The following is a 27,637-nucleotide window of genomic DNA, read 5'->3' on the forward strand; positions in this document are numbered from 1 at the left end:
ATCTTATCTTTGACTTATGTTCTGGTCCGCAGTTACTTGTATCATATCTCTAAAGGCATTCATTCACCACAACCTATCCTCTCTGTGACATAGTATTTCATCCATGGTGATGTAGCCTGGGTGCCAGTTTGTTTCTGCCTCGTTTTGGGTATTTTTCATTGTCTATCCATTGTTTAACAACATAAGATAATTGAAGGTCGTCAGGTACCCAGGCTAATGATGAATGAAATAATGTATTCATTAATTTATTCAAAGGTTCTTATACAACTTGGGGGAAGAACATGTAGACACCTTTTTATTTACCTTTTATTTCAATCTTTGCACTGTCTCTATGCACACTCACAGGGCCCTACACACACACACACTGTCACTCCAACACACACAAACACTCACTCCATAATTTTCTCACTCACACATAATATGCACATACATTTATACTGACTCTACACACCCACACACCCACTCACATACAAGCTGCTGCTACTCTGTTTATCTTATATCCTGTTGCCTAGTCCCCTTACGCCTATACATATCTACCTCCATCACTCCAGTATCCCTGCACATGTAAATATGGTATTGGATCTGACATTTTAAATATTTCCTGTAATTTTAAATATTTCCTGTATATAGTATGCTTGCTTACTTACTTACTTACTTTATTGTGTATTTCCTATTTCCTATTCTTATTTCTTGTGTTTTTTTGTAGTAATACATTGTTATTGATTATTGCATTGTTGGGTTTTGAGTTTGCAAGAAAGGCATTTCACTGTACTTCTGCATGTGACATTAAAACTTGAAACTTTTTCTGAGAAAAAGTTTCATCAGAGCACAAGGATATACTGGTATGTTGAATAACATCATCCCTGTGCAAGGAGTGGAGCTTGATTTGCAGCTGATATATGAGTCCCGGTCTTTTGCTCGACTAGTTAATCTATCCTTGGGTAACAGGAAGCACGGTTGAAGCATCTAATCTTGAAACAGTTTATTTTCATGCCACAGTGTATCGCACATTATATTCACTTCATGGATAACCAGAACATTTTTTTCTATTTTTGGGTTAATGCACCACATAGGCCTACACAGGTCCTTTTTTATCCACTTTGTCGATTTGAAATATTTATGCACGTTGTGAAGTGCATGTAGGTCCTACCTATCTATGTTCTTTAGTATCTGATCCATCTGATCTATCGCAGGAAGTGATGCAACCATAGAAAATCCTCATTATCTTACCCTGTAGAGTTACATAAATAGCTGCATTTTAATGTTGTGTTTTTCAGATTAGTCGTATTTAAGGTACAACATTGATGTGGTGTTTTTATGCTTGTTTTGAGATCTGTTTTCCGGTCATGAGTTTGTGGATTTTTTTTGCTTGTGTTTTTAAGATTAGTCCGATTCCAGGTCAGGATGTTGTTTGCTTTTCTAGTGTGTTCTTCAGTATGATTCTTGGTTAGTAGTTGGAGGGGATGTTTTTTAATGGTGTTTAAAGATAAGACCGATTTGAGGTCAGCGGTTCCTCCAGATGGCTGAACAGCAGGCCCTTGTGGAGAGTCAGATATAGCAGCTGCTCACTGAAACATTTACATTTTACATTTTAGTCATTTAGCAGACGCTCTTATCCAGAGCGACTAACAGTTAGTGAGTGCATACATTTTCATACTGGCCCCCCGTGGGAAACGAACCCACAACCCTGGCGCTGCAAGAGCCATGCTCTACCAACTGAGCTACAGGGGACGGAGATAGATAGTATTACTGCAGTTCCAACACTCACACACTAAACAACTCAAAGCACCACTTGAATCATAAATCAACTGCTGAATCGCCAAATAATAATACCATTTCAAAGTGCTTCTGAAAAGTGGCAGAATTAGTATCAGCTACTGTAGACACTGCATGCAATATAATATAGTCCAGGGTTTTATCAATCCTGGTCCTGGAAATCCACAGTGTGTGCAGGCTTTTGGCCTAGACCAACACTAACACACCTGATTTGGCTAATCATCAAGTCCTAAAACTGTTTACTTAGAGAGAATAACTGGTACCCTATTTGCACCCCCCCCCCCCCCCCCCCCCCCCCCACCCCGTTCCTTTTCTCTCTCTCTCTCTTTCCTCTCTTCACCCTAGGTGTTTCAATGAGGAGAGTTGTCTTACCCTCAGGCAGTTGGAGGGCTACCTGGTGGTCCTTCAGCCTGACGCCCCTCAGATCTCCCTGTCTGGTGTCGGCCCCCACCTGGCCCGCCCCGCGCCTGAATTTGAGGGCCCACGTGGTGTACCCCTCTTCCCAGAGCTGAGGATCGTGTGCTCCCTGTCTCATGCTGTTAACACAGCCGCTCAGGGCATGGAGGGAGGAGGTGAGCCAGGAAAGAGCCCTTCCATGAATATTACAATGCGGGGGTAGAGACTAGTGCATTCCAATCACATCAATCTAATAGTTTTGAGAGCATTTTTCCAGCATTTTATGTAGGAAGGAAACCTACTGCACACGGATTGATGCTTCTAAAAACATATGGACCATTGTCTGGTCTTTGCCACTTAGTGTGTTCAATGTGTCAGAACACATTAAATCATCAATCAAACTGTGCATATTTTACTTAGATTCTACCCCAGATCTCAGCCTGTTTTCAATAGTCATACAGGGCTGAGGCATGGATTATTAAAAAAACAAACATTTTTAGTCATTTAACAGACGCTCTTATCCAGAGCGACTTACAGGAGCAATTAGGGTTAAGTGCCTTGCTCAAGGGCACATCGACAGATTTTTCACCTAGTCGGCTTGGGGATTAGAACCAGCGACCTTTCGGTTACTGGCACAACGCTCTTAACCACTAAGCTACCTGCCAAACATACAGATCACTTATTTTTCTTACACCTGAAACTATTTCCACTTACTAGCAGTGCTACTTAATTATATGTCTGCTGACACAGAATGTGAAGTAAGATCTGTCTTTCTTCTAAATCAGATTTGAATTGGGCTACATGTTTCCTACCTCTGTGAAAGTATGTTCCCAGTCATATAGATAGATTGGTTGTTTTGCAACATGCGCAACTATGGGGCAAAACAGACTGGGTTGGCTTAGATTGTTGACAACATGTTAACTATATTCCGTCTCTAATCGTTATTGAAAACATAAATACATTTGCCCAATGAGCACTTGTTGTCTCTCAAATACATTGTTACAGTTGTTGGTTAGCTAGCTAGCGAATTTGAGCCATATTAGCATTGACATGAAATCAATCAAAACATTTTTAAAAAAGACAAGGTATCAAGAACAATAACAAGATGAACTAGCTGAAATGAGTCACTTACGATTCCCCACATGGCAGTTTTTTGTCATTGTTGGTAGCTATCTGGCCATCCAGAATCAACTCAGACTTCTGCCCTATTGAAGCGTGCACATCATCAGCTAATCAATCGATACATATATTCACCTCTGATCCAGCCCCCCTCCACCCATTAACTTCCCCCAATGATTGTGTGCTTAAATACCAACTGAGACCACACAGACCCAGTACTATTATTAGCTGTGCCTTGTGCATCTCCAAGTGAGAACCCTATGTATGTGTGCAACGGCTGTATATTGGAGAGGAAGCACACCACATCTGTGTTTGTCACCCGTTATGTGTGTATCTGTTATGAGGATGATGATGGTTATGTAACAAGAGCCACTTCCTGCATGGGGTCTGTTCAGGTCAGGACATAGTTGATAAAGCTGTGTAGCAACAGAGAAAATAGACTCTGCCAATGCTTTATCTGTGGCTCACTACCTAATCTATTATGTACTTTATTCTGTCTCTCCATAATGGGATAGTCCCTTCTTATCCACTTAATCCCCCCCGGCCCTAACCCGTTCCCCGTGTTCTGTCGTCCTTATCTGTAGTTTTATAAGATTGGGTAATCAGTCATTATAGTGCCGTTTTTTTATTGTTCCTCCTTTTAACTGTCTTCTTTCTGTCTCTCTCTGTCTTCCTTTTTTCTCTGCTTTGCTCTCTGCCTTTCCCCTCTTTCCATCTTTTGCCCTCCCTCTCTCCTCTCTCAATTCCTCATTCTCTCCTCCGTTCTTCTCTCTCCCCCCATGACCCCCAGCTCTGATGTCAGACGCCGTGGCCCACACTCTGGACGGCTGTGAGGTCCAACCCCTGGGGGAGGAGCTAAACCCAGAGAGGGAGGAGCTCCTGATGGACATGGATGCCCTGAGAGAGAGGGGTCTGGAGATAATCAACACCACTGCTTACATCGCCATCACAGGTACCGCTCATTTCCCCTATTCTGTTTTATTTTAAAGACCCACTTCAGCTATGTTTAAACTTTTCCCATTGAAAAACGATATTCCAAGTATAAATACTTAAGGGTCAATTCAGCATGGTGTGATTAGTTGAGGTTTTGAAATTACACATAAGGCTATGTTGCATATTGCATCGCACCTCTATCTCATGTTCACAAACTTTAGCATTTTATTTTCGTCTTACTGTTTCCTCAGTGTTGAAATGCCCCTAAACTTCCTACTCTCCACCTCTCATCATCTCTCTCTCTCTCTCTCTGTGTTAGGAGCTGAGTCCATCTCCGTGTATGAGGATGTCCTTCGGTCCGTCCGTTACCGGCTGGCTAAAGGCTCGGCCCGCTTTGAGAGGCGGTTCCGTCTGTCCTGCTCCGAGATGAATGGCAGATACACCAGCAACGAGCTCACACTGGAGGTAATTAATCTAACTGACCATAGAGGCTGTAATTAACCCAAAATTGGTTAGCAAATAAGCTTCAATGGGGTGTACAATACTGGGCACTAGCTAAGTGGTTTGAACCTAGCATTTGGTGGGTAGAGAGATAGCCCAGCATTAGTTCAGTTAGTAAGAGGTTCTGTGACAAGGCTTCTTTTCTTCTTTTTTCTCTCTCTTTCACTCACACTCTCTCTCTGTCCATCCATATATTCATCTATCCTTGCTCTCAGGTGAACTTCCTGCACTCCCTGGACAGTCTGTACCACCCGTCTCACCTCCTGGCCTCCCAGCAGCAGTTCCTTCACCCGTCTCACCACTCTGGGGAGCTGAGCGGACACACCCTGCCTAACCCCCACCACAACTCAGGTTTATACACACTTCATTTACCTCAGGATTAATGTTGACCTTTTTCGCTTGATTTACCTTTTACAGGAGAACTATGCTCTATATTCCTGAGTACATCCGTTTTGCTCAATGTTAAATCCAGACACATAAAAACAGATAGATGAAGGTGTCTCTATACCATCTCCTTTTATTTATATTGGGAAATCCCCTATCCACTCTCAAAATAGAGATTAAAAATACACATTTTACAACGTTCACAGGTTCATTTTCACCACAAGATGGCAGTGTCACTGACATCAATGACAGGATGGTGGCTGTAAGGTTCATATAAAACTCTTATTTTCCTCTGACAGTGGTGCCAGGAGCGGCCACAGTCATCATCATGGTGTGCGTGGGCTTCCTGGTTATCATGGTGATCCTGGGAGTGTTTCGAATCCGCTCCATCCACCGCCGTGGTGAGGGCGCCAGGGGAGGGTCTAAGGAGGATAGCGGCCAATGGGATGACTCTGCCCTCACCATCATTGTCAACCCCATGGAGGTAAAGCTCTAACTGTGTTTTTGTGGAATAGAATAGATTTTTATTTATTTCAGTGTGGAAGTTTTGAGTTTGGTTTAAGAGTAGAGATGATTTTGATGACTATTTTATCCCCTTCCTCTTCGTCTCGCTCACTCTTTCTCTCAGTCCTATGAGTCTCGTATGGGCATCTCAGCCGACACCGAAGCTGAGGGGGAGGAGGACGAGGAAGTGGTGGAGTCGCCCGATGACGCCAACGACGACCAGCGAATCATCATCATCAAGAAAGAGGGCAGAGACAGCAACCCCCGTCGCTACTAAGCCAATCGCCTCGCTCTCTCTGGAAGCACCCATTACTATGGAAACCACAAAACGTCTCGCCACTCACACACTCTTCTCAACGCGTTTAAATATCGAAAACTGCTGACACCTCTAGTCTATGGAATGTAAACTCAAACGCACACTGTATTACCGCAACACCACAGCACCATTAGTGATCTATAGCCAATAACAGAGCATTGAATCTTTCACCACGTAAATGTTCTACAGCACAATATATACAGTATACTCTAATCGCCTGACCAAAACAACCAACAAAAATTGTATGTGGTGCACTAATTCCTAACTCACAGGGAATCGACATTGTCCTGGAAGTCTGAATGCCACAGGCCAGACCGTGGCTACAACTTAGTTGTGAAGTTAAGATTGTATATGTTTTACTATCTCTATATCACACTTCAGACACCTTTGCCCACCACACAAAATGAATATTGAAGCAATCGATTCACACACAGCCTTGTGTAGGCCCCTCACACATAGACACAAGCCCTGATCCTGACGCTATCCCACACACCTCTAGATTTAATGTAGTCGTTTTTTTACATACTCTGTATGATGTGCTTCATATACTGTATGTGATGTGCTAAATTAGATCAAATAAATTGTTCACGCAAAAGTGTAGATTTTCAGAACTTTCCTTTTGTCAGGGTAGACTTTTAAATGTAAAATCGTATTGGTTGGTAGAACCCTTTCATTGTAAGGTTTTGCAAGACAAGCTGCCGATAAGGGCATAGAGTAACCTTGTGATGTCACTCTGTGACCTCTGACCCTTACCGTGACCCCCACCACACCATTGCACTCTCACCACCCACCGCTCTTGTAACAACCTCACTACAACAACGACACACACACCACAACACCCGCTGTATCCAGAATGTCAGCTCAGCTTGGGCAGTTTTGATTGTATTAAATTTTCTGTACATACAATTATTGATATTATTGTTATTGCAGTCAACGCTTGCTCTCTGTCTGTACTCTTAAAGAGGGAGCTGCATATACATATTATTTATTACCAATTATATTGTTTTATCATTTGACCAACTATTGTATATTTTTAAGGTTACACCATCAGAATACGGAGTAATAATAATAATAGTAGTGGTAATAAGGATGATGATGATTCCTGGCTTGATGAGTGTATTCATTTGTGTGTTGAATTGTTGTAATTTAAAATATTGTTCATATCTGAATCACAGTAAATGGAGGGCACATTGTGATAAATAGCTACTCTGTCACTTCTCTCACCTTTCTCTCTCACACCTTCCTTCTTTCACACCTCCCTAGAATATTCTCAAATTGTTCTCTTTTCCTTATCTCCTCTTTCCCTCTTGTCCCCACCATATAATATAATAATTTATAATATGCCATTTAGCAGACGCTTTTATCCAAAGCGACTTACAGTCATGCGTGCATACATTTTTTTTGTGTATGGGTGGTCCCGGGGATCGAACCCACTACCTTGGCGTTACAAGCGCCGTGCTCTACCAGCTGAGCTACAGAAGTTTATTGAATGTACCACCTCCCTCCATCCCTCCTTCACCCTTCCTCCCTCTGTTTATTGCTGTCTGTCTGTGTGTCAATGTGCAGTGATAAACCTGTCAGTAAATAAAGCCTGTTGTTTTTCAGTGTAATATTAAGAATGGAATAAAAATTACATGAAGTACTTATATTATTACTATGGTTACTATTGGGACATTAACTGTAATTATTGATACAATGATAACATGGATTATGAAGATTATTGCTATTGATAACTGTCTGAAAACATTTCAAAGTTCATAATAAAACACTCTGATGACGTCTAAATGCTGCCTGTTTTTAAAGCAAATAATCAATTTGAAAAGATTTCACTATCACTACCATCTTCTGAGTACTTTTTGGATGGTCTGAGAGAATACATAAATTCCTTGGTAAAAACCTACATATTTCAGGAATAACCAGATTATATTTTCGTTCCTCTCCTGAGATAATAAGAATTAGGGTTTTTGAGTTTGAGACAGAAAATTATGTTGGCACAAAACAGGACAAATTTGTTGGACTTTGCGTTCATTCATACCTTGCGCAATAAGATACGCAAACCTTGCTGTCCCTTTGCGTACTTCACCCACTGTCAATCAAGGTCAATGTTACGCCACTTTTGTTACATTGTTTCACCAAATATAGCCAGAGATTGCAACTTAATCGAACGTTATTAGAACGTTACAATATTCGTAGACATAAATGGCAACATCGATTTGCAGCCTGGACAGTCGCGCTTACACACGCACAAACTCGTTCTGCGCACATTCCGTATTGTCTGTCTTTCAACGTCTACGTCGATGCTGTTTGAGAATACGCCTTGCAGGATTAGCTGTGCATCTGTGTAGATTTTTGTGGGTCATGGGGGAAAGAGCAGGAGGTAAATAAAGAGACACGCGCTAATAAACACGGGTAAAGATTTACTTTCAAACTCCGTAGCTTCGCTGGATTCGTAATGTGCCAGCTATTTGTTATTTTGTAAGCAGACAATTAGGAGAAGAGGAGAGTAGGAAGGTCTAGTCAGCAGTAAGTGGTGGTGAGTAGAACATTATGCTATCAATCGAATAATGGTCTGTCACATTTTTGTAGCTAACTTGCTAGCATTTGGTCATCAACATACATTGAAGCAAACAGGTAGCTAGCTAGCCACGTAGTTAGCTTTCAAGCGTTCACTGAATGTATTTTGCAAGCTCAACGCTCTCTAACTAAGCATAGCTAGCCAGTTAATTAGCTAGTTACACCCACTACACACTAGATACATTAGCTAGCTAGCATACAGTACATATATTGTGTAAAGTCAATGTTTAACGTTACAGTGCTAGCTGGGAGGACATTTATTGATGTAATTTGACCATATAAATGGACAATTGGCTAGGACATGCCTCCCCTTTGTCTTCTGTGCATGAACTATTGACATGGTGTAGTAGGATGTGTGTAGTATAGTAGCTAGTTAGTATAGTATATAGTAGCTATAGTACCTACTGCCTATCTGATGGCAATGGTTAGTTTTATGGTGCTCTTTGAATTCTCAACTGGTGGTTTTCAGGTAAAAGCATGGCAAAGCTAACCTTCAACTTGAGAAAGCATCATACCTTCATCATAACATTTTCATGCTCTCATTCTGAACTTGAGAAGCCAACCTATATTTTTCTGTAGAGCCAATATAGCTACAACATGCTGTCATATAGTGTCAAGTATGACACATCACAAGGAATGCCTACTAATTGAATTAAACCCAGACAGAGTCACTTATTTTGGGGCCGTGCATATTCATTATGACTGTCTCTTCTATCCGCAGTATTGCACATCACATGGAGTTGTGTGTGTGTGTGAGAGACAATGTTTAATAATATCTGTTTATAATCCTCTTACCAGAGCCCTAATCGTACAGCATCTGTTTGGGTCAGCAGAAAGAAATCCTTAAATCTTAACCCTACTGTAGCTACTGGACCACCTGTGGACAGGGTACAGTGTTGTCTCCCCTTATTTTCAGTAATATTACCTGCAGTTGTGTGTGGTGCCGTTACTTTTTGTATTGTAGTAAGACGGTGGAAATGGGCAATGGCTTAATTTTTCAGCTCCGGGGCTGACTGTGCATTATAGAAATTGTCATTATTGTATTTGTCTGAGAGGTTTAGTGAAGTTGAGTAGGCCACTATCTGTGTGCGTCTGTTGGCCTAGATAGTAGGTCAGCTATGTGAACAGCAGGTTTGTCTCTCTCTCCGACATTTCATTGCATTGACACACTGTTGTGGGGGAGAGGACTGTGAATCAGGGAATATTACTACATCTTTGCAGTAGAGGGAGTTACATTGTCTGCTGGTTGTCACCCTTGAATGTTTTCTTTCACTTAAAGGGCCAGGTGAGTAGTTAAAGAGTGAGTTAAAGACTGAAAAGCCAGTCGGAAGAGTGAAAGTGAAGCTCTAGGCTATTCTCAATCAGTCCTGTTGTGGAGCCATTCTTTGGCTGCTCGCTACATTGTTAGTATCCTTGGAGGGCATCAACCCTTTGGAATAGTGTGTGTGTGTGTGTGTTAAAAGCCAACAGATAGATTAGGAGAGGACTATAAGTCATTGGGCACCCGGGATGAGATTTCAATTTGGCCTGGCTAGCCCTCTCATCCTCAAATAGACCTCCATATCTCTCAAACAGCTCTCTCATGTTGCTTTGATTAATGTAAAAGGTTGAAAAGAGAGTGATGACGCACATCCAAACACAGCACAGGAGCTGGAGAAAAAGGATAGCCTAGCTGTAGTAGGAAGGTAAATGACTGCCAAACAGTGAGTGAACATCCACATTTTTCCCTTATGTTTTTCTTGATTCCGGTACACCCTCTTTGTATTCAAATGGCTTATCTTGAGCTATCTTGCATGGGACCATGAATAGTGTTGGTGCCGGTCTATCTCTGCTTAATAGCTCACATGTGTTGTCTTGTTAGGCACCTCAACGAATGCAGAAAGAGTCTGGCACCCAGGCAGGACCTTGAATGTGATATTATCAAACAGAGTTAATTAGATGTGAAATGTTTGGAATGAACAAATACTTCCATCCATCATCTAATCGATAAGTCAATGTTTTTATTCACTTCTTCCTCTCTTCAGCTCTAAGGTGGTCTGATTGGATACGCCGCTGCCCGGTGTTGCCATGGCGATGCGGGAGCTGGTGGAGGGGGAGTGCGGGGGAGCCAATCCCCTCATGAAGCTGACGGGTCACATGACCCAGGAGGGAGGAGCTTGGAGGCACAGGTCAACGCCCACTGTGAGTAGTCACCTGTAGAAATTAGAATAAGGAATGTATGGAATATGTACCGTAATCCATGTTCTATGTTTTGTATTTTCTTAGTTTGTTATTGACCATGTTGCATTGAGTTATTTTTCCTGGTCAACGGTGGTGCCCATCCAGGGCTCTAAATTGGTGCTGCCAACTTAAAAAAGTTAGGAGCACGACATGAAATGTATGAGCATCAGAACTTGTTGTGCCGTTTAAAGTAATATGTAACACTGTAAAGACATTTGTTTATTATAAAAATTAAAATGAAATTACAAAGTAATTTGTGGACTATTAGGTTTCTTCATTGTGTAAAAGCACTGTTTTCCTATTGAGATGCATTACATTGAAAATGGTACACTTTCTCTTTAAAAACGTCAGGTTTGTGATTGCTATGATCATTGATCTCCTGAAAAAGCTATGCCTTTTCCTTTCTTTCTGTGCCCCCAAATGTTTGGATATACTGGTAAAGTTACCAGGTTGTTAGCTAGCCAATGAGGTAACATGAATGAACAAAGTGTAAACAAAAGGTTAACGACACGCAAGTAGTTTTAGAACGGCCCACAAGATGGTACAGTGAGGGAAAAAAGTATTTGATCCCCTGCTGATTTTGTACGTTTGCCCACTGACAAAGACATGATGAGTCTATAATTTTAATGGTAGGTTTATTTGAACAGTGAGAGACAGAATAACAACAAACAAATCCAGAAAAATGCATGTCAAAAATGTTATAAATTGATTTGCATTTTAATGAGGGAAATAAGTATTTGTCCCCTCTGCAAAACATGACTTAGTACTTGGTGGCAAAACCCTTGTTGGCAATCACAGAGGTCAGATGTTTATTGTAGTTGGCCACCAGGTTTGCACACATCTCAGGAGGGATTTTGTCCCACTCCTCTTTGCAGATCTTCTCCAAGTCATTAAGGTTTCGAGGCTGACGTTTGGCAACTCGAACCTTCAGCTCCCTTTACAGATTTTCTATGGGATTAAGGTCTGGAGACTGGCTAGGCCACTCCAGGACCTTAATGTGCTTCTTCTTGAGGCACTCCTTTGTTGCCTTGGCCGTGTGTTTTGGGTCATTGTCATGCTGGAATACCCAAGATTTGACGGTACATGGCCCAGTCCATCCTCCCTTTGATGCTGTGAAGTTGTCCTGTCCCCTTAGCAGAAAAACACCCCTAAAGCATAATGTTTCCACCTCCATGTTTGATGGTGGGAATGGTGTTCTTGGGGTCATAGGCAGCATTCTTCCTCCTCCAAACACGGCGAGTTGAGTTGATGCCAAAGAGCTCGATTTTGGTCTCATCTGACCACAACACTTTCACCCAGTTCTCCTCTGAATCATTCAGATGTTCATTGGCAAACTTCAGACGGGCCTGTATATGTGCTTTCTTGAGCAGGGGGACCTTGCGGGCGCTGCAGGATTTCAGTCCTTCACGGCGTAGTGTGTTACCAATTGTTTTCTTGGTGACTATGGTCCCAGCTGCCTTGAGATCATTGACAAGATCCTCCTGTGTAGTTCTGGGCTGATTCCTCACCGTTCTCATGATCATTGCAACTCCACGAGGTGAGATCTTGCATGGAGCCCCAGGCAGAGGGAGTTTGACAGTTATTTTGTGTTTCTTACATTTGCGAATAATCGCACCAACTGTTGTCACCTTCTCACCAAGCTACTTGGCGATGGTCTTGTAGCCCATTCCAGCCTTGTGTAGGTCTACAATCTTGTCCCTGACATCATTGGAGAGCTCTTTGGTCTTGGCCATGGTAGAGAGTTTGGAATCTGATTGATTGATTGCTTCTGTGGACAGGTGTATTTTATACAGGTAACAAGCTGAGATTAGGAGAGGGTGTCAAATACTTATTTCCCTCATTAAAATGCAAATCAATTTATAACATTTTTGACATGCGTTTTTCTGGATTTTTTTGGTTGTTATTCTGTCTCTCACTATTCAAATAAACCTACCATTAAAATTATAGACTGATCATGTCTTTGTCAGTGGGCAAACGTAGAAAATCAGCAGGGGATGAAATACTTTTTTCCCTCACTGTATATGAATGTAAAATGTGGTCCCGGTGATCCGCTATAGGAAGATAAAAATGTTACACCTGTAATATGGGTCAGATCTTTTGACTTGGTTGGGCTATAAACAAGCCGTTTTAGCGTTAGTAATGGAGCAACCATTACATGATCGAATCTGCGCTCGCTTTTTTCTCAAAGGCACTCGGAAACAACAGTACAGCGAAGCCTTATTACAAGATCTATTATCTGGGAGATTTTTTTCCTAGTCGCATTGTGCTCCCAACATAAAACTCCCGGTCGCACAGAAAAACGTTGTCGCACTTTAGAGCCCTGGGCCCATCTACCCATACTTGAACAAGTTCATACATCATAGTTAGTTTGGAGCATACAACTTAGACGAGATACTACAACTTAGTTGTACTATAGCTTTCACAAATATATCTCACAGTATCACTTTCATCCCTCTTTCTCCTAGATTCCCCCTACACCCATTGAAATAGCAACAGAAGAAGAGGTCTGTGCTCATATTACCTTCCCAGTCCTATTGATTCGAACTGTTGTGCTTTGTCTGCATATTCTAAAAAAGGAATATGAAAACACGTTTCATTCATGTGAGGTTTGTTAATCATAATTGAATAGGCTAGCGTTTGATGTCCTGTTCTGCATGTGTGTGTCCCAGTTGGTGAATGAGTTCATGCAGCAGGCGCCTCCACGGCCCCCTCACAGCTTTGACATGGGCCAGTTACTGGAGGAAATGCAGCAGATCGATCAGCAGAGCTACAGACAGGCTCCACAGAGAGGTACACACACAGCAGTAATAGAATACCTTATTATACTCTCCAACGCAGCAAAAGCAACACCATTATAGATTTGCAGTGTGCCTGCCCAGCTGCATGGCAGCACTTCCATATTGTTACCCCACAGGCCTTGGAACATATGTTGACACTTCAAGACACCCTTTATTACATTTTCCTCTATCTGCCATCCAAGTACTCGCACTGAAAAACACACTTTTTTGCCAATGTGTGAAGAAAACAACACCCTTTCCCTCCTGTCTTGTCCGTAGCTCCGGGTGTAGCTGCGTTGGCCCTGTCTGGTGATTGGACGTCTGAGTTTCTGTCGGGAGCGGATGCCGCCGCCGCCTCATCAGGGCAGGCGGGACTTGGAGACCCAGCCGACGCTGATTGGACCAGAGAGTTCATCACTGATGGCACAGGTACATTTTTGGAATGTCAATGGTAGGCATAATTGCCAACCGTTTGTTTGAATGTACTTAGTGGCCACTACTTCTAACAAGTAGAGAAATAATCTGTATCTTACTCTCTTTCCCTTTCTCCCCTCTTTCTCTTCTCTCTTTCTCTCTTATAATATAATAATATGCCATTTAGCAGACGCTTTTATCCAAAGCGACTTACAGTCATGCGTGCATAAACATTTTTTTGTGTATGGCTGGTCCCGGGGATCGAACCCAACGAACCCAACGAACTCTTCTCTGTCTCTCTCTCTCAGATCCCGGGCGTTGGGCAGAGGAGTATCTGGAGCAGTCAGAGGAGAAGCTATGGCTCGGAGACCTGGGCGAGAGGGAGCAAGAATGGTAATAATGGAGAGACAGAGAAAAAGAGGAGAGCAAGGGACATGTAGATAGATACAGTGAAATTCTGAGAAACTTTGAGAATGTTCCAGAGAAGATGGTGCCATTGTGATGTTGAGCCGCTAAGCGTGTCTTACAATCCTTGATGTTGTCCTCTCAGAACTCTGTGTTATTGCGTTCGCTTTGTGGTAGTGAATAGAAGTCATTGCGTAACTCGAAGTCAAGAAAGAAAATGAAAGCCAGTAAATCCTGCACACAGGCTTTTAGTTTGTGTATTTAATACGTTGACCCCATAAGTAGCAGTCATTTAATTAGGTATTCAAAAGTGCTTTTTGATTCCATCCTTAGTGGATATGTATTGTGAAAAGAGACAATACATTTCAATTACAATATATTTACAAGGACACAGTGTGATTATGTAAAAATTACATGGTCTCTTTAACCCACTTGTTCTTTAAAATGATCACTATTTGACACTCAGTAAGCTGTTTAAATTAACCCTTTGATGTTAATGTTTGTCAATCCAATAGGACGAAAGAGTACCTACCAGGAGACGAACTGAAGCAAACAGCCAATGAGCTGGTCGCAAAGGTCGATGACCCCAAGTTACAGAACACTGAGGTGTGTGTTTGTGTGTGTGTTTCCGTGTCGCGTGTGTTTCATACCTTTTTTCTACATATTTATCACCATACCCTTTCCCCATTCTTTGTCCATAGAAGTAATGTAGCTTTGTAATAACAGGATCATTGTAGCTGTAGCCGTTTCTTTTGAGTTGTGAGACTCTTCTTTGTAGTCAATTAGACATCAAAATGTTTCTTGGGAAAGCATTTTGCTGTGATGGACCGTAGTATCATGGTGACTTTAGAACTGTTTGTGTGGTATCCAATTCCTCTGTCATTATTTTGGATTTGGCTAAAGCACAAATGGATCTGATGACCAATTTAGGTCCATAAGCCATAATGGATATTGTGTTGTTGTTGTTGTGTTACACTGTAGTTCCTGCGGTTCATTAGGCAGATTGGCGAGGGCAGTGTCACAGTGGAGGACAGAGCAGGCAAACAGCACACAGATAGAGCTCAGGCCAAGGAGGCTCAGAACTGGGCCTCCAACCTCAACCAGGTAGGAGCCAACTCCCAATGAGGACACAAGGGGAAGGGTGCAACTGTCAACCTACAGGGAGCCATCTTGGCTCAAGCTTCCTCATGACCCCCATATCCCAGTATTCGGTGCAGACTCCTGCAACTGTTACTAACTACATAACCAAGTGATGGCCATGAACTTTTCTGTATGTGAGCCTTGCACTAGGCTGTGCAATGTATAATTTGGAAATGGTATATGTAGAAATAATTTATTGTGGAAAAGAGAGCCTTGTCCTTTCTATACATGCAATTTCTATCTGCCAACTTCTACCAATTAAAATCATCATAGCTGTTCCTGTCTTGAATCAGACTTCTAGTTCCCCTTGTCAAGTGAAGTCATGTTTTTAACAGGGTTGGGGCAAATAATTTTTCAATTCAGGTAGGGGATTTAAATATATATATATTTTTTTTATTCATTATTATGAGTTGAATTCCTAGTCACTTCCTGATTTAGACCCCAGCCCTGGTGTTTACCCTTGAGTATGTAGTCATAGGAGTTCTCATGGTTGCCCTTTTAACTGTGACATCTACTTTTGACCCTGCTGTGAACTCTTGGCTTTCCCCTCCTTTGATTAACAACCCCCATTCATTTGTACCAAATTAAAACACCTCCGTCCTCACCCCTCCCAAAACAAAAAACCCACCCCCAATGCCTCACACCTGCCACAAAACAATCCCGCCTCCCCCATTCTCTGCTCCCTGGTTACCATAGTTCCTGGAGGAGTCTGGGGGAGGGACTCTACCCTTGACAACCCAAGAGTGGGATCAGAAGATTGCCAAAGCTAAGGCTAAACAGGCACATCAATGGGCTACTGTCGTCAGACAGGTAGGACCCCTGACGCCATGGCAACACTGCCCAGTGGCTCCGCAACCGGCTTTCTGCCAAGAAAGTTGCATTGAGCTGATTATGTTTTTCATCAGCCTTTTTTGCAGTAGTTGGATGGCCGTTTTTAGTGGCAGAATTTTTTCTCCCCCTGTAGGTTTTCCCGTAGTTTCTTTGCACTTTGTATAAACCCAAGGAAGATACAACGCGCGTAAGCAAATAGTTTTCGCTGATTCAACTTGCATTAAGATTACAGCAATTACTTTAGAAAAGTGGTAAAGATGCCCTGCACTAGAGGTTTGTAGATTGTAGGGGAGAAAGGGAGTGGGAGAATGGGTGTGGTTCTCTGATGTGTTTTGCTTCTCCCCATTCCTTTATCTTGTCTTCCTCTCATCCCTCTTCCCCATCTTTTTCTGCTGCCACAACCTCAACGTCCCACTTTAAGTGTTGTTATAGAGGTACGGATAACTTGGTGTCCACGTCTGCCATTGCTACCTCTTCCTTCCTTCCTGTTCAGGTCTCAGTGGAGTCAGCGGAATCCTGGGTAGATGAGTTTGCCACAGCAGGTCCAGATTTCCAGCAAGCTAAAGCTGCTGTGGAGGTAAGCGAGAGACACCAGGGCGATACGAGTTAATACAGAACAATAAAATAGGAAAGATGACAGAAAAATTATTTTTATCATCTTCCAAATTGTATCTCAAGAATAATTCCAGCCTATGCCCAAACATACTATACTGAACAAGCATATAAACGCAACATGCAACAATTCCAAAGATTTTACTGAATTACAGTTCATATAATGAAATCAGTCAATTGAAATAAATTCACTATGCCCTAATCTATGGATTTCACATCACTGGGCAAGGGCGCAGCCATGGATGGGCCTTGGAGGGCATAGGCCCACCCACTGGGGAGCCAGGCCCAGCCAATCAGAATGAGTTTTTCCCCACAAAAGGGCTTTCTTACAGACAGAAATACTCCTCAGCACCCCTCAGACGATCCTGCAGTTGAAGAAGCTGGATGTAGAGGTCCTGGGTTGGCGTGGTTACACGTGGTCTGTGGTTGTGAGGCTGGTTGGATGTACTGCCAAATTTGACGAAAATGACATTTGAGGCGGCTTATGGTAGAGAAATGGACATTCAATTATCTGGCAACAGCTCTGGTGGACATTCCTGCAGTCAGCAAGCCAATTGCTGTTGTATGACAAAACTGCACATTTTAGAGTGGCCTTTTATTGTCCCCAGCACAAGGTGCACCTGTGTAATGATCATGCTGTTTAATCAGCTTCTTGAAATGCCACACCTGTCAGATGGATGGCGTATCTTGGCAAAGGAGGGAGAAATGCTCACTAACATTGAAGTAAAGACATTTGTGCACAAAATTTGAGAGAAATAAGCTTTTTGTGCGTATGGAACATTTCTGGGATCTTTTATTTCAGCTCATGAAACATGGGACCAGCACTTTACATGTTGCGTTTATATTTTTGTTCAGTATATATTAAGCTCTTTACATATAATATATTGCACTAATATGCCATTGCACATTTTCACTTCGGGTAATTACCATGTATCATTAGCTTAAAGTACACTGTATATAGAACCTTTATCCAAGTTCACATTGGCCCTTGGGCGTCCCCTAAAAATAGTGGTTTGGACTAATGTTAGGGGGATTGCCACAGCAACTTTATGATGGTGATGCCCTGATTTCTTAGGGCAGTGACCTGCCCAGCACCCCCATAATTTGACCCCTGACTTTGACATTGTGATTGTTCCTCTGTGTCAGAGCGACGTGGACTTCTGGGAGAAGCTGCAGCAGGAATGGGAGGAGATGGCGAAGAGAGACGCAGAGAGTCATCCCTGGCTCTCCGACTTTGACCAGATGCTCAGCAGCTCCTACGACAAGGTACCTGACCTAGCTTCCTATCCACCTGTGTAAGTGGTGTTGGAGGGCCAGTAGCAGGCACTCTTTCCTCTGGTCCCAATGCCCCAGGGCGGTGATTGGGGACATTGCTCTGTGTAGGGTGCCGTCTTTCGGATGGGATGTTTAACGGGTGTTCTGACTCTCTGTGCTCACTTAAGGTCCCATGGCACTTATCCTAAGAGTAGGGGTGTTAACCCCGGTGTCCTGGCTAAATTCCCAATTATCATCATGTCCACCTAATCATTCCCAGCTTCCAATTGGCTCATTAATCCCCCTTCCTCTCCCCTGTAACTATTCCCCAGGTTGTTGCTGTAAATGAGAATGTGTTCTCAGTCAACTTACCTGGTAAAATACGTTTTTATAAAAAAGGGCCCGTATTCACAGTCTCATTAGGAGTGCTGATTAAGGATCAGTTTTGCCTTTCAGATCACAATGAATAAGATCAGCATTCCTACCTGTCCAGGCTAGAAAATCTGCCTTGTCTGCTAAGTTGCTGTTCATGATTTAACTCGCGCTCTCTCTCTCTCTATTTCTCTCTCCATTTCTTTCTCGTTCCCTCCCTCGCTCTCTCACCCCCTCCCTCCAGGGGTACCAGTTTGAGGATGACAACCCGTACCTGTCCCACCAGGACCCCCTGGCTGAGGGGGTGAGGAGGATGGAGGCAGGGGACATCCCTGGGGCCGTGCGTCTGTTTGAGAGTGCCGTACAGCGAGAACCAGACAACCAACTGGTGAGACGCTCATTAATAACTCATTAATAACTGATATAATAATATCTCAAGGTGAAATTATTTCTGGCTAACAAGTGCTGGCGACTAAGGGGGTTCTTTCTTACCCTGCTAGCATTAGGTGGGTGACGAGATAAAGAGAACTAAGCACTCACACACTTTTGTTCCCGCTTCTTTTTTTTAGGCATGGCAATATCTGGGAACCTGTCAGGCAGAGAACGAACAAGAGTTTGCAGCCATCAGTGCCCTCCGCAGGTAAAGAGATGGAATAGCAGCCTCACTGACTGGAGAGAAGTCCCTGGTTATGTCCCAAGTGGCACCCTATTCCCTATATAGGGCACCCATAGGGCTCTGGTCAAAAGTAGTGCACTATATAGAGCAGGGGTGTCAAACTCATTTTGACCCGGGGGTCACATTCTGTCTTCAACAAGGTCCGGAGGGCCGGACTGAAAATGTGTTCTTTCCTTGCTGTCAATAAATGGTCCTTTGTTAACCTCTATGGGATTGGTGTCCCATATATGGGACGGTTGAGCTAACATGCGCTAATTTGATTAGCATGACTGTTGTAAGTAACAGCAAACTTTCCAGGACATAGACACGTCTTATATGGGCAGAAAGCTTAAATTCTTGTTAATCTAACTGCACTGTCCAATTTACAGTAGCTATTACAGTGAAAAATTACCATGTTATTGTTTGAGGAGAGTGCACAACAACAAAAAACTTGTCACGGCAACTGGTTTGATACATTCACCTCTGAAGGTGGGTTCTACAGTTTGAACCCCTGCGGTCTCTTGCTCCACACCCACCCCACCCGGCCATCTAGATGTGTGAAAGTTAGTGTATAAGCTAATGATCCATCAGGTATGACATTCCTGGGAGTGTGTATACTTACACATTTTGTATTACCATATAATTTTTGTATGTTATGTACTTGAAAATGTATCAATTGACCAATTTGGCACATTTGGGCAGACTTGATACAAAATAGTCCAGTATTGCAACGCTTCACTGGATCAATCTGAAACTTTGCACACACACTGGTGCCATCTAGTGGCCAAAATCTAAATTGGGGGGGGGGAACGCATGTTTTTTTGTTTGTATTATCTTTTACCGGATCTAATGTGTTATATTCTCCTACATTAATTTCACATTTCCACAAACTTCAAAGTGTTTCCTTTCAAATGGTATCAAGAATATGCATATCCTTGCTTCAGGTCCTGAGCTACAGGCAGTTATATTTGGGTATGTAATTTTAGACAAAAATTGAAAAAAGGGTCCAATCTTTAAGAGGTTAATTGTTTTTTTATGCTCACTGATTGTCTAGCTTTTGTTTCGGTGATTGTTAGCAAGCTGGACAGAGTGAGGAAACTGTATAAATGTAGGTCCATTATCAACTGAACAAAAATATAAACGCAACATGAAACAATTTCAACGGTTTTACTGAGTTACAGTTCATGTGGTCCTCTGTAGCTCAGCTGGTAGAGCACGGCGCTTGTAATGCCAAGGTAGTGGGTTCGATGCCCGGGACCACCCATACACAAAAAAAATTATGCATGCATGACTGTAAGTCGCTTTGGATAAAAGCGTCTGCTAAATGGCGTATTATTTATTATTATATAAGGAAATCAGTCATTTGAAATACATTCATTAGGCCCTAATCTATGAATTTCACATGACTGGGCAGGTGCGCAGCCATGGGTGGGCCTGCGAGGGCATATGAGCCAGACCAACCCACTGGGGAGCCAGGCCCAGCCAATCAGAATTACTTTTTCCCTACAAAAGGGCTTTATTACAGACAGGAATACTCCTCAGTTTCATCAGCTGTCCGGGTGTCTGGTCTCAGAGATCCCGCAGGTGAAGAAGCTGGATGTGGAGGTCCTGGGCTGGCGTGGTTACACGTTGTCTGCGGTTGTGAGGCCGGTTGGACATACTGCCAAATTCTCTAAAACAACATTAAGGTATAGAAATTAACATTAAATTCTCTGGCAAAAGCGCTGGTGGACATTCCTGCAGTCAGCATGCTAATTGCACACTCCCTCAACTTGAGACATCTGTGGTATTGTTGTGTGAAAAAACTGCACATTTTAGAGTGGCCTTTTATTGTCCCCAGCACAACATGCACCTGTGTAATGATCAGTGGTGGGAAAAAGGACCCAATTGTCATACAAGTAAAGATACCTTAATAGAAAATGACTAAAGTGAAAGTTACCCAGTAAAATTATACTTGAATAAAAGTCTAAATGTATTTGGTTTTAAATATACTTAAGTATCAAAGTAAATGTAATTGCTAAAATATACTTAAGTATCAAAAGTTAAAGTATAAATCATTTCAAATTCCTTATATTAAGCAAACCACACGGCACCATTTTCTTGTTTTTAAAATTTACGGATAGCAAGGGGCACGCTCCAACACTCAGACATCATTTACAAACAAAGCAGGTGTTTAGTGAGTCCACTAGATCAGAGGCAGTAGAGATGACCAGGGATGTTCTCTTGATAGATTTGTGAATTAGACCATTTTCCTGTCCTGCTAAGCATTCAATATGTAACGAGTACTTTTGGGTGTCAGGGAAAATATATGGAGTAAAAAGTACATCATTTTCTTTTGGAATACAGTAAAGTAAAAGTTGTCAGATATAAGTAGTAAAGTACAGATACCAAAAAAAACTACTTAAGTAGTACTTTCAAGTATTTTCACTTAAGTACTGTACACCACTGGTAATCATCATGCTGTTTAATCAGCTTCTTGATATGCCATACCTGTCAGGTGGATGGATTATCTTGGCAAATGAGAAATGCTCACTAACAGGGATGTAAAGATATTTGTGCACAAAATTTGAGAGAAATAAGCTTTTTGTGCATATGGAAAATCTTTTATTTCAGTTCATGAAACATGGGACCAACACTTTACATGCTGCGTTTTGATTTTTGTTCACCGTTTTGATTTTTTTTGTCGGTCATTTTAAAGTATATATTTTTTGTTTTAGTAAAACCACCCATGGGCCTCATTGAATTGGCTTGTATGTTTGACACCCCTGAAATAGAGAACAAGGGTGCCTTTTGGGACGTAGCTCCTGTGTGACATTAAGAGTATGTCATGAAGTATGTACTTATATTTTATTTATGAATACATGTTTTATGTGTGGCTTGAATAGAAAGATGCTATGATAAGCATGAACTTGGGTGGGAAATGGGAAGTCCTTGAAGTTGCATGATGCCTGTGACGACTTGTTGCCGTAGTGTTGGCTGACATTTTCTTGGGTTCTCTCACCTTTCTCTCTTTCTTCTCTCTCTTGCTCTCTCCTCTTCTCTCGCTGTTAGATGCATAGAGTTGAAGAAGGACAACCTGACTGCTCTGATGGCACTGGCCGTCAGTTTCACCAACGAATCGCTGCACAGGCAGGCCTGTGAGACCCTTCGCGATTGGCTGAGGCACAACCCCGCGTACCGGCCAGTCTTGGAGCAGAGTGAACGGGAGCGAGAGAAGGACGGAGAGGCCAGAGAGAGGGAGAGATTTGGCTCACTGCTGCCAGAGTGAGTGGACCTTTTCATTGTGTACAAATGTGGTGTGCATGTATATTCAGCATATACTTATAACTCTTAATCAATATAACACAAAATGAAAGGCAGAAAGATGCTAAATATGCAATACAGGAAGTTCTTCTGTATTTTCGAATGTTTTATAAGTTACGAAAACATGGATTATATCTGTTGATTTAACAATTGTAATATTTTAAGCCATCTCCCTCCTTCTTTTTCCCATTTCTGTGCCTCCCTCCCCCACTCTCAGATCTTTGTTTACAGAGGTGCAGTCCCTGTTCCTCAGTGCGGCGAACTCTGACCCCGCCCGCGTCGACCCCCAGCTACAGTGTGGCCTGGGAGTCCTCTTCAATCTGAGCGGGGAGTATGACAAGGCCGTGGACTGTTTCACTGCAGCCCTCTCTGTCACACCACAGGTACACTAGTAGGTTATCCACTTCAGAGCAGTAACTCTTACCAATCTGTGGTTCATGTGTGTGGAGAATAAACACACTTGATTATAATTTGCTTAACTTTATACTATTTAAATAAAATGGATGAATTCAAAGGTGTTCGAATACATGCATCCTTCCTTGCTTACTTCCTTGAAGTAATTTCTGATCTGTATGCTACCATTACCTGAAAGCAATTGGGGCCACGTCATTGTAAAAATAATTGTGAGCAACCTTTTTATTTTGTTTTCAGAGGGGGGGTTATAGGTACAAAAACAATCAAAGAAATGCATACAAAGATAACCCCAAACCATCTTAAAGCCAACATTTGTTTCGCAGCAGTGCTGCCTGCCAGCAGTAATCTTCTCTGATTGATTGAGATATTCAAGGGGCTATAATCGTTAAGTAACATAATAGATGCAAAGCGTAGAATATTTTTATTAATGCACTTCGAAATGAATATTTTTACTTTGCCCCAGAAGCATTTAACTGCAGCGCACTCCCACATCATATGGAATGTGCCAACCTGATTTAGGGAACATTGAACAGTTGGGGCCAATTTCATCGTAAAAATGTCTCCTTGGTGTTAAATACAGTCTGAACAAACTTAAAATGTATAAATTCATAGTTCGAATTATGGGATGCCAAGGACATATTTTTCCATATTCTGTTCCAGTTAAAGGGTTGTTCAGATTCAATTAGATCTGTGGACCATACCTCATTGTTTTAATCATAGACTGTCAAATACTTAAAGGAAGGAAGGAGACGGGAAATGCATTCCAACAGGGTCTGCTACTTTCCTCCTCTTCAAACAGTATGTCTAACCACACCCTTCCCCCTTTTTTAACTTTCTTTCCCTATTCAAACTGAAACTACCCCTCCCTAGTCACATGTAGCATTTACCCTCCTCTGCTTCTGTGATTGTCCTTCCTTATTCACAGACACTAACTACCCCCTCTTGAACTACTTTACTCAGCTCACCTTTTGTGTCAATGAACTGATTTATTCGCTCTCTCTTTCTCACACTCTTTCTCTTTCTCACTCTTGTCTTTACCGCTGTGGTGTTGAGGCTGTGGTGGGAGTCTGAGGTGGGCTGTTCTGCTCTCTTCTTTGGGGGAATGGCCAGCTCTCTCATGTCACACCTCAGCTTTCTCACTTCCTCCGTCTGTGCTGTTTCTCGATCTCCTGCCGGAGTTTTCTTACCACAGTGCAGACAAGTCATCCAGACAGCCGTCTCTCTCCTCCTTCAGCTCTCTGGGTCTTGTTGAGGGGGTATTGTTGTGCTGGTCTTTGCTGTCTCGAGTGTTCTCAACAGCTCCTTGAGCTGCGCCAGATTTAGCTCCAGCTGGTGCATTTCTCCCTCATATCAATGCAGGAGCAGTGCATTTGTGGATCCTGGGTTTGCTCAGGGCTAGGGGAGTGACACTCCTCTTGGGGCTGCTCGTCTATGGGGTGGGAGTGTGGTCCAAGGGGGAGCTTCTTATGCTGTGCTCTCTCTGATCTTGTAGAAGTCCTGCTGAAACCGGTTTGAGGCTGCCCTGCACCAATACTGTTCCAGATCTGTACAGGTTGACATAACCTTTGTCAGTGTCAGTGTCTTCGTTGTCCATTATTCTTAGTTTCCACCCTTTGCTCATACCCTCTTTCTTAACAGAAGGATAGTGTGCTCTTATAGCACTGTGCCATGCAAGGGGATGGTCTGTGAGGAAAATTAAGTGTATGATCCCCGCTTTGTAAGAGTCAGCAAATAGTGTCTCCTGATTGTCCTTAAGCTTCTGTTTGTACTGTTTCCGTGCATTCTCATGTTTAATTTCCAGAGGGTACTGTATTGGGCCTCCTGTAGCTCAGTTGGTAGAGCATGGTGCTTGCAACGCCAGGGTTGTGGGTTCGATTCCCATGGGGGGCCAGTATGAAAAATGTATGCACTCACTAACTGTAAGTCGCTCTGGATAAGAGTGTCTGCTAAATGACTAAAATGTAAAATGTATTGTGATTGCCTCTGCACAGAGGTGGGGGAAACTGTGATGGTCTGATGCCATTGTTGGATTCAAGGGCTTTCACACCTCTCACTTCACACCACAGTGTGCAAATGCCGTTGCAGCCTGGACGTCTGTCCTGAGTCTGTATAGTAAGATATCTAGAGATTACTATAATGTATTTTACTTCTTGGTTTAGAAGTAGCTTCAGACTGAACATCTACTCACTCAGTTGCAGGTTGGGTGGTATTTTCAGGTTTCTCCGGAGCTCCTTCTGCTGATTGTTGGTTTGCTAGAAAGTTTGCTGGATAGTCCTTGGCAGGAAGTAATTTTTTCCAAAATCAAGGTTGTATGTTTGAATTTTTCAATTTGGAGTGAAGGTTTCTGTATAAGTCCTTGTGGAAAAAATCAAAATATATCCAACTCTAATTCAAATTGTTAGCAAAAAATTCAGGAGCTCATGACCTCTGTCTGTCTCCCTCTCTCTCTCAGGATTATCTGCTATGGAATAAACTGGGCGCCACCCTGGCCAATGGAAGCCGCTCAGAGGAGGCTGTTGCCGCCTACAGGAGGGCGCTGGAACTGCAGCCAGGCTTCATCCGCAGTCGGTACAACCTGGGAATCAGCTGTGTCAACCTAGGAGCCCACAGGTGAGAGGGAGAGCCTTTTGTGGCCAGAGATGCAACATTTTGTAAGAACAAAATTCACACAAGTTTTTTTTTTTTTATATATAATGTTTGATCCAAACCACTTGAAACACTGCACTTTCTTATGTACGTCAAAGGTAATTTTGACTTTACATTTACATTTTAGTCATTTAGCAGACACTAACTTACAGTTAGTGAGTGCATACATTTTCATACTGGCCCCCCATGGGAAACGAACCCACAACCCTGGCGTTGCATGTGCCATGCTCTACCAACTGAGCTACAGGGGACCTTTACATAACGTATTGACTTTATTCACAATATAATAATACAAATCTTTTGGATGCACCACAATGACACTTCCAAGTTAACCCCTATTCTCTTCCTGGTTCACAGAGAGGCCGTGGAGCACTTCCTGGAAGCCCTGTCCCTGCAGCGGCAGGCGTCGGGTGAGACGGTCGGTGCAAGCCGGGGCCCGGGGGGCGCGGCAGCCACCATGATGTCCGACAACATCTGGTCCACCCTGCGCATGGCCTTAAGCATGATGGGAGAGAGCTCGCTATACGCGGCGGCCGACCGGCGAGACCTCGACACGCTGCTCTCCCACTTCTGTCAGAGGGAGGGGGAAGCGGTGGGGGAATGAAGGCGTGGGAGGGCCGAGGGAGGGAGAGGGGCAGGAGGAGGGGTGATAGAGTGTGAGTGCTCACTTACGGGAGGAAGGTGTCTGGAAGAGGTAGAGAGAGAAGTCCCCTCCACAAACAACCCCCTAGCCCCTAACCCTATAGGCACTTCATATAGATCTGAAATGATTGGATAGGTATAAACAACACGGAAGTAGCTCCATACGTAGCATTTCTGCCATCTTGCTTATAACTATCAGGGTTGGGGTCAGTTTACTTCCTGAATTGAAATGGAACTGACTCCAACCCTGATACCTATCCAATCCTTTCAGGAAGAGAGGGAGGATGATGTGTGACAAGGGGAGTAGTCTGAAAGGGAGGAGAGGTGAGAGAGACATTTGTTGTGACTATCAGCAACAAAGGGAAATGCGGAGTATACACCAGGTGTATTGAATACATACTATTTCCTCCCCTGATCACTCTAACATAGCCTGGTTGCCAGTTGGTTCCTTCGTTGTCATTATCACGTTTGACACAAAGCAGAAACAGACTGGCACACAGGCTAGTTCCCAAATGTCTGGTTAGTTACCCTCTGGTGCAGGGACGTTCTTGTTGTGTTCCTCATAATCAGAGGCATCATCATGCCTTTGAAACTGAGGAGGCACGTGACTCCCTTAGTTTCACTCAGCCCTATGAACTAAGGATGTATACTAGTGCAAAGTTTGTACCTTATGTTTTCCAGAGGGAATAAAACACTGACGTGGTAGAGCAAAAGATCAAGTTGAGATTAATGTTACTGTAATGTATAGAAAAGATAGGCCCATGTTTGTTTGGAGGATCTTTGTTTTTCCAGTTTTATTCCCCCATGAAAATAGAAGTTCAAAGTTTGGATTAGTCGAATACTTAGCAAACCTGGCTTACTGATTACGAATCAATTGCTGAAGATAAAAAGAGACCATTAGAGTAATATAGATATCTGGTTTTGGAGCAGGGGTGCTGAACTTCGGTCCCTGAGAGCCATAGTCTGTTGGTTTTTCGGTATTTTATTTTGATCAGAGAATGAATTATACTTGGGTACTCAGTCCAATCAATGAAGTACTCGAGAGAAAGGAAAGAGTGCTGACATGAGTTGTACACACCAGAGTCGAATTCACTAGTAGGAACCCAACGGAAGGAAACGGGGAGGGACCTACCTGAATTTGTCTGATAAGAAACGCTTGTTTTCATTTTCTGTTGCTACGGTGTGAAAGAATGAATGTGACTCAGCTTTGGACAAAGGATGACATCAGTGCAAAGGTGATGGCGTACCGAAAGAGGGGTCTTTGCACTCCTTCCCTCCCTCAACCCTTTTTTCTTCAGTCAAATGCTCTTGTTGTAAAATAATTAGCTTAATTGTAAAATAATGCTTTTTGCCATATTGTCTGTATGATAATTATTGTACTGTTTTCAAAATAGTTAACCAGACTGTAATGATTATTAATGTGATATTCAGCAATAAAGCTCTGACTCC

At 42.7% G+C, this 27,637-nt stretch overlaps 2 protein-coding genes across 5 annotated transcripts in view; both read left to right on the forward strand.

The window, feature by feature from the left end:
• Positions 1 to 7,711, forward strand: part of LOC311140708 (calsyntenin-3) — a 30,630-nt gene extending 22,919 nt beyond the window's left edge. Inside the window, exons 14-19 of the mRNA XM_084175892.1 lie at positions 2,122 to 2,348; positions 4,082 to 4,243; positions 4,544 to 4,689; positions 4,941 to 5,076; positions 5,409 to 5,593; positions 5,738 to 7,711. Coding sequence (XP_084032018.1) covers positions 2,122 to 2,348; positions 4,082 to 4,243; positions 4,544 to 4,689; positions 4,941 to 5,076; positions 5,409 to 5,593; positions 5,738 to 5,890 — 1,009 coding nt within the window. The 3' untranslated portion in view covers positions 5,891 to 7,711. The remainder of the gene's footprint in view (positions 1 to 2,121; positions 2,349 to 4,081; positions 4,244 to 4,543; positions 4,690 to 4,940; positions 5,077 to 5,408; positions 5,594 to 5,737) is intronic.
• A 256-nt stretch (positions 7,712 to 7,967) lies between these two features.
• LOC311140826 (peroxisomal targeting signal 1 receptor-like) lies at positions 7,968 to 27,637 on the forward strand. 4 transcript variants are annotated; one of them, XM_084176072.1, is made up of 16 exons: positions 8,262 to 8,338; positions 10,528 to 10,684; positions 13,189 to 13,227; positions 13,393 to 13,513; positions 13,780 to 13,929; positions 14,223 to 14,307; positions 14,835 to 14,925; positions 15,301 to 15,423; positions 16,784 to 16,867; positions 18,049 to 18,168; positions 18,773 to 18,916; positions 19,098 to 19,168; positions 22,235 to 22,447; positions 22,704 to 22,869; positions 25,353 to 25,510; positions 25,904 to 27,637. In XM_084176072.1, the coding sequence occupies exons 2-16, from the start codon at positions 10,571 to 10,573 to the stop codon at positions 26,148 to 26,150; spliced, it is 1,926 nt and encodes a 641-aa protein (XP_084032198.1). In that variant the 5' UTR covers positions 8,262 to 8,338; positions 10,528 to 10,570; the 3' UTR covers positions 26,151 to 27,637. The 4 variants fall into 4 exon arrangements, with proteins under 4 accessions (XP_084032199.1, XP_084032198.1, XP_084032200.1 ...); XM_084176071.1 differs by having other exon boundaries at positions 8,273 to 8,462; XM_084176073.1 differs by lacking the exon at positions 15,301 to 15,423 and having other exon boundaries at positions 7,968 to 8,462.

Source organism: Coregonus lavaretus (assembly GCF_964263955.1).
Source record: "Coregonus lavaretus genome assembly, chromosome: 13".
In the NCBI taxonomy this organism is placed as follows: Eukaryota; Metazoa; Chordata; class Actinopteri; order Salmoniformes; family Salmonidae; genus Coregonus; species Coregonus lavaretus.

Coding starts and splice junctions, on each gene's coding strand:
- LOC311140826 (XM_084176072.1), top strand. CDS start 10,571: ATGGCGATGCGGGAGCTGGTGGAGGGGGAGTGCGGGGGAGCCAATCCC. Junction 13,930..14,222: donor GTTCATCACTGATGGCACAG/GTACATTTTTGG, acceptor TCTCTCTCTCAG/ATCCCGGGCGTTGGGCAGAG. Junction 22,870..25,352: donor CCCTCTCTGTCACACCACAG/GTACACTAGTAG, acceptor TCTCTCTCTCAG/GATTATCTGCTATGGAATAA.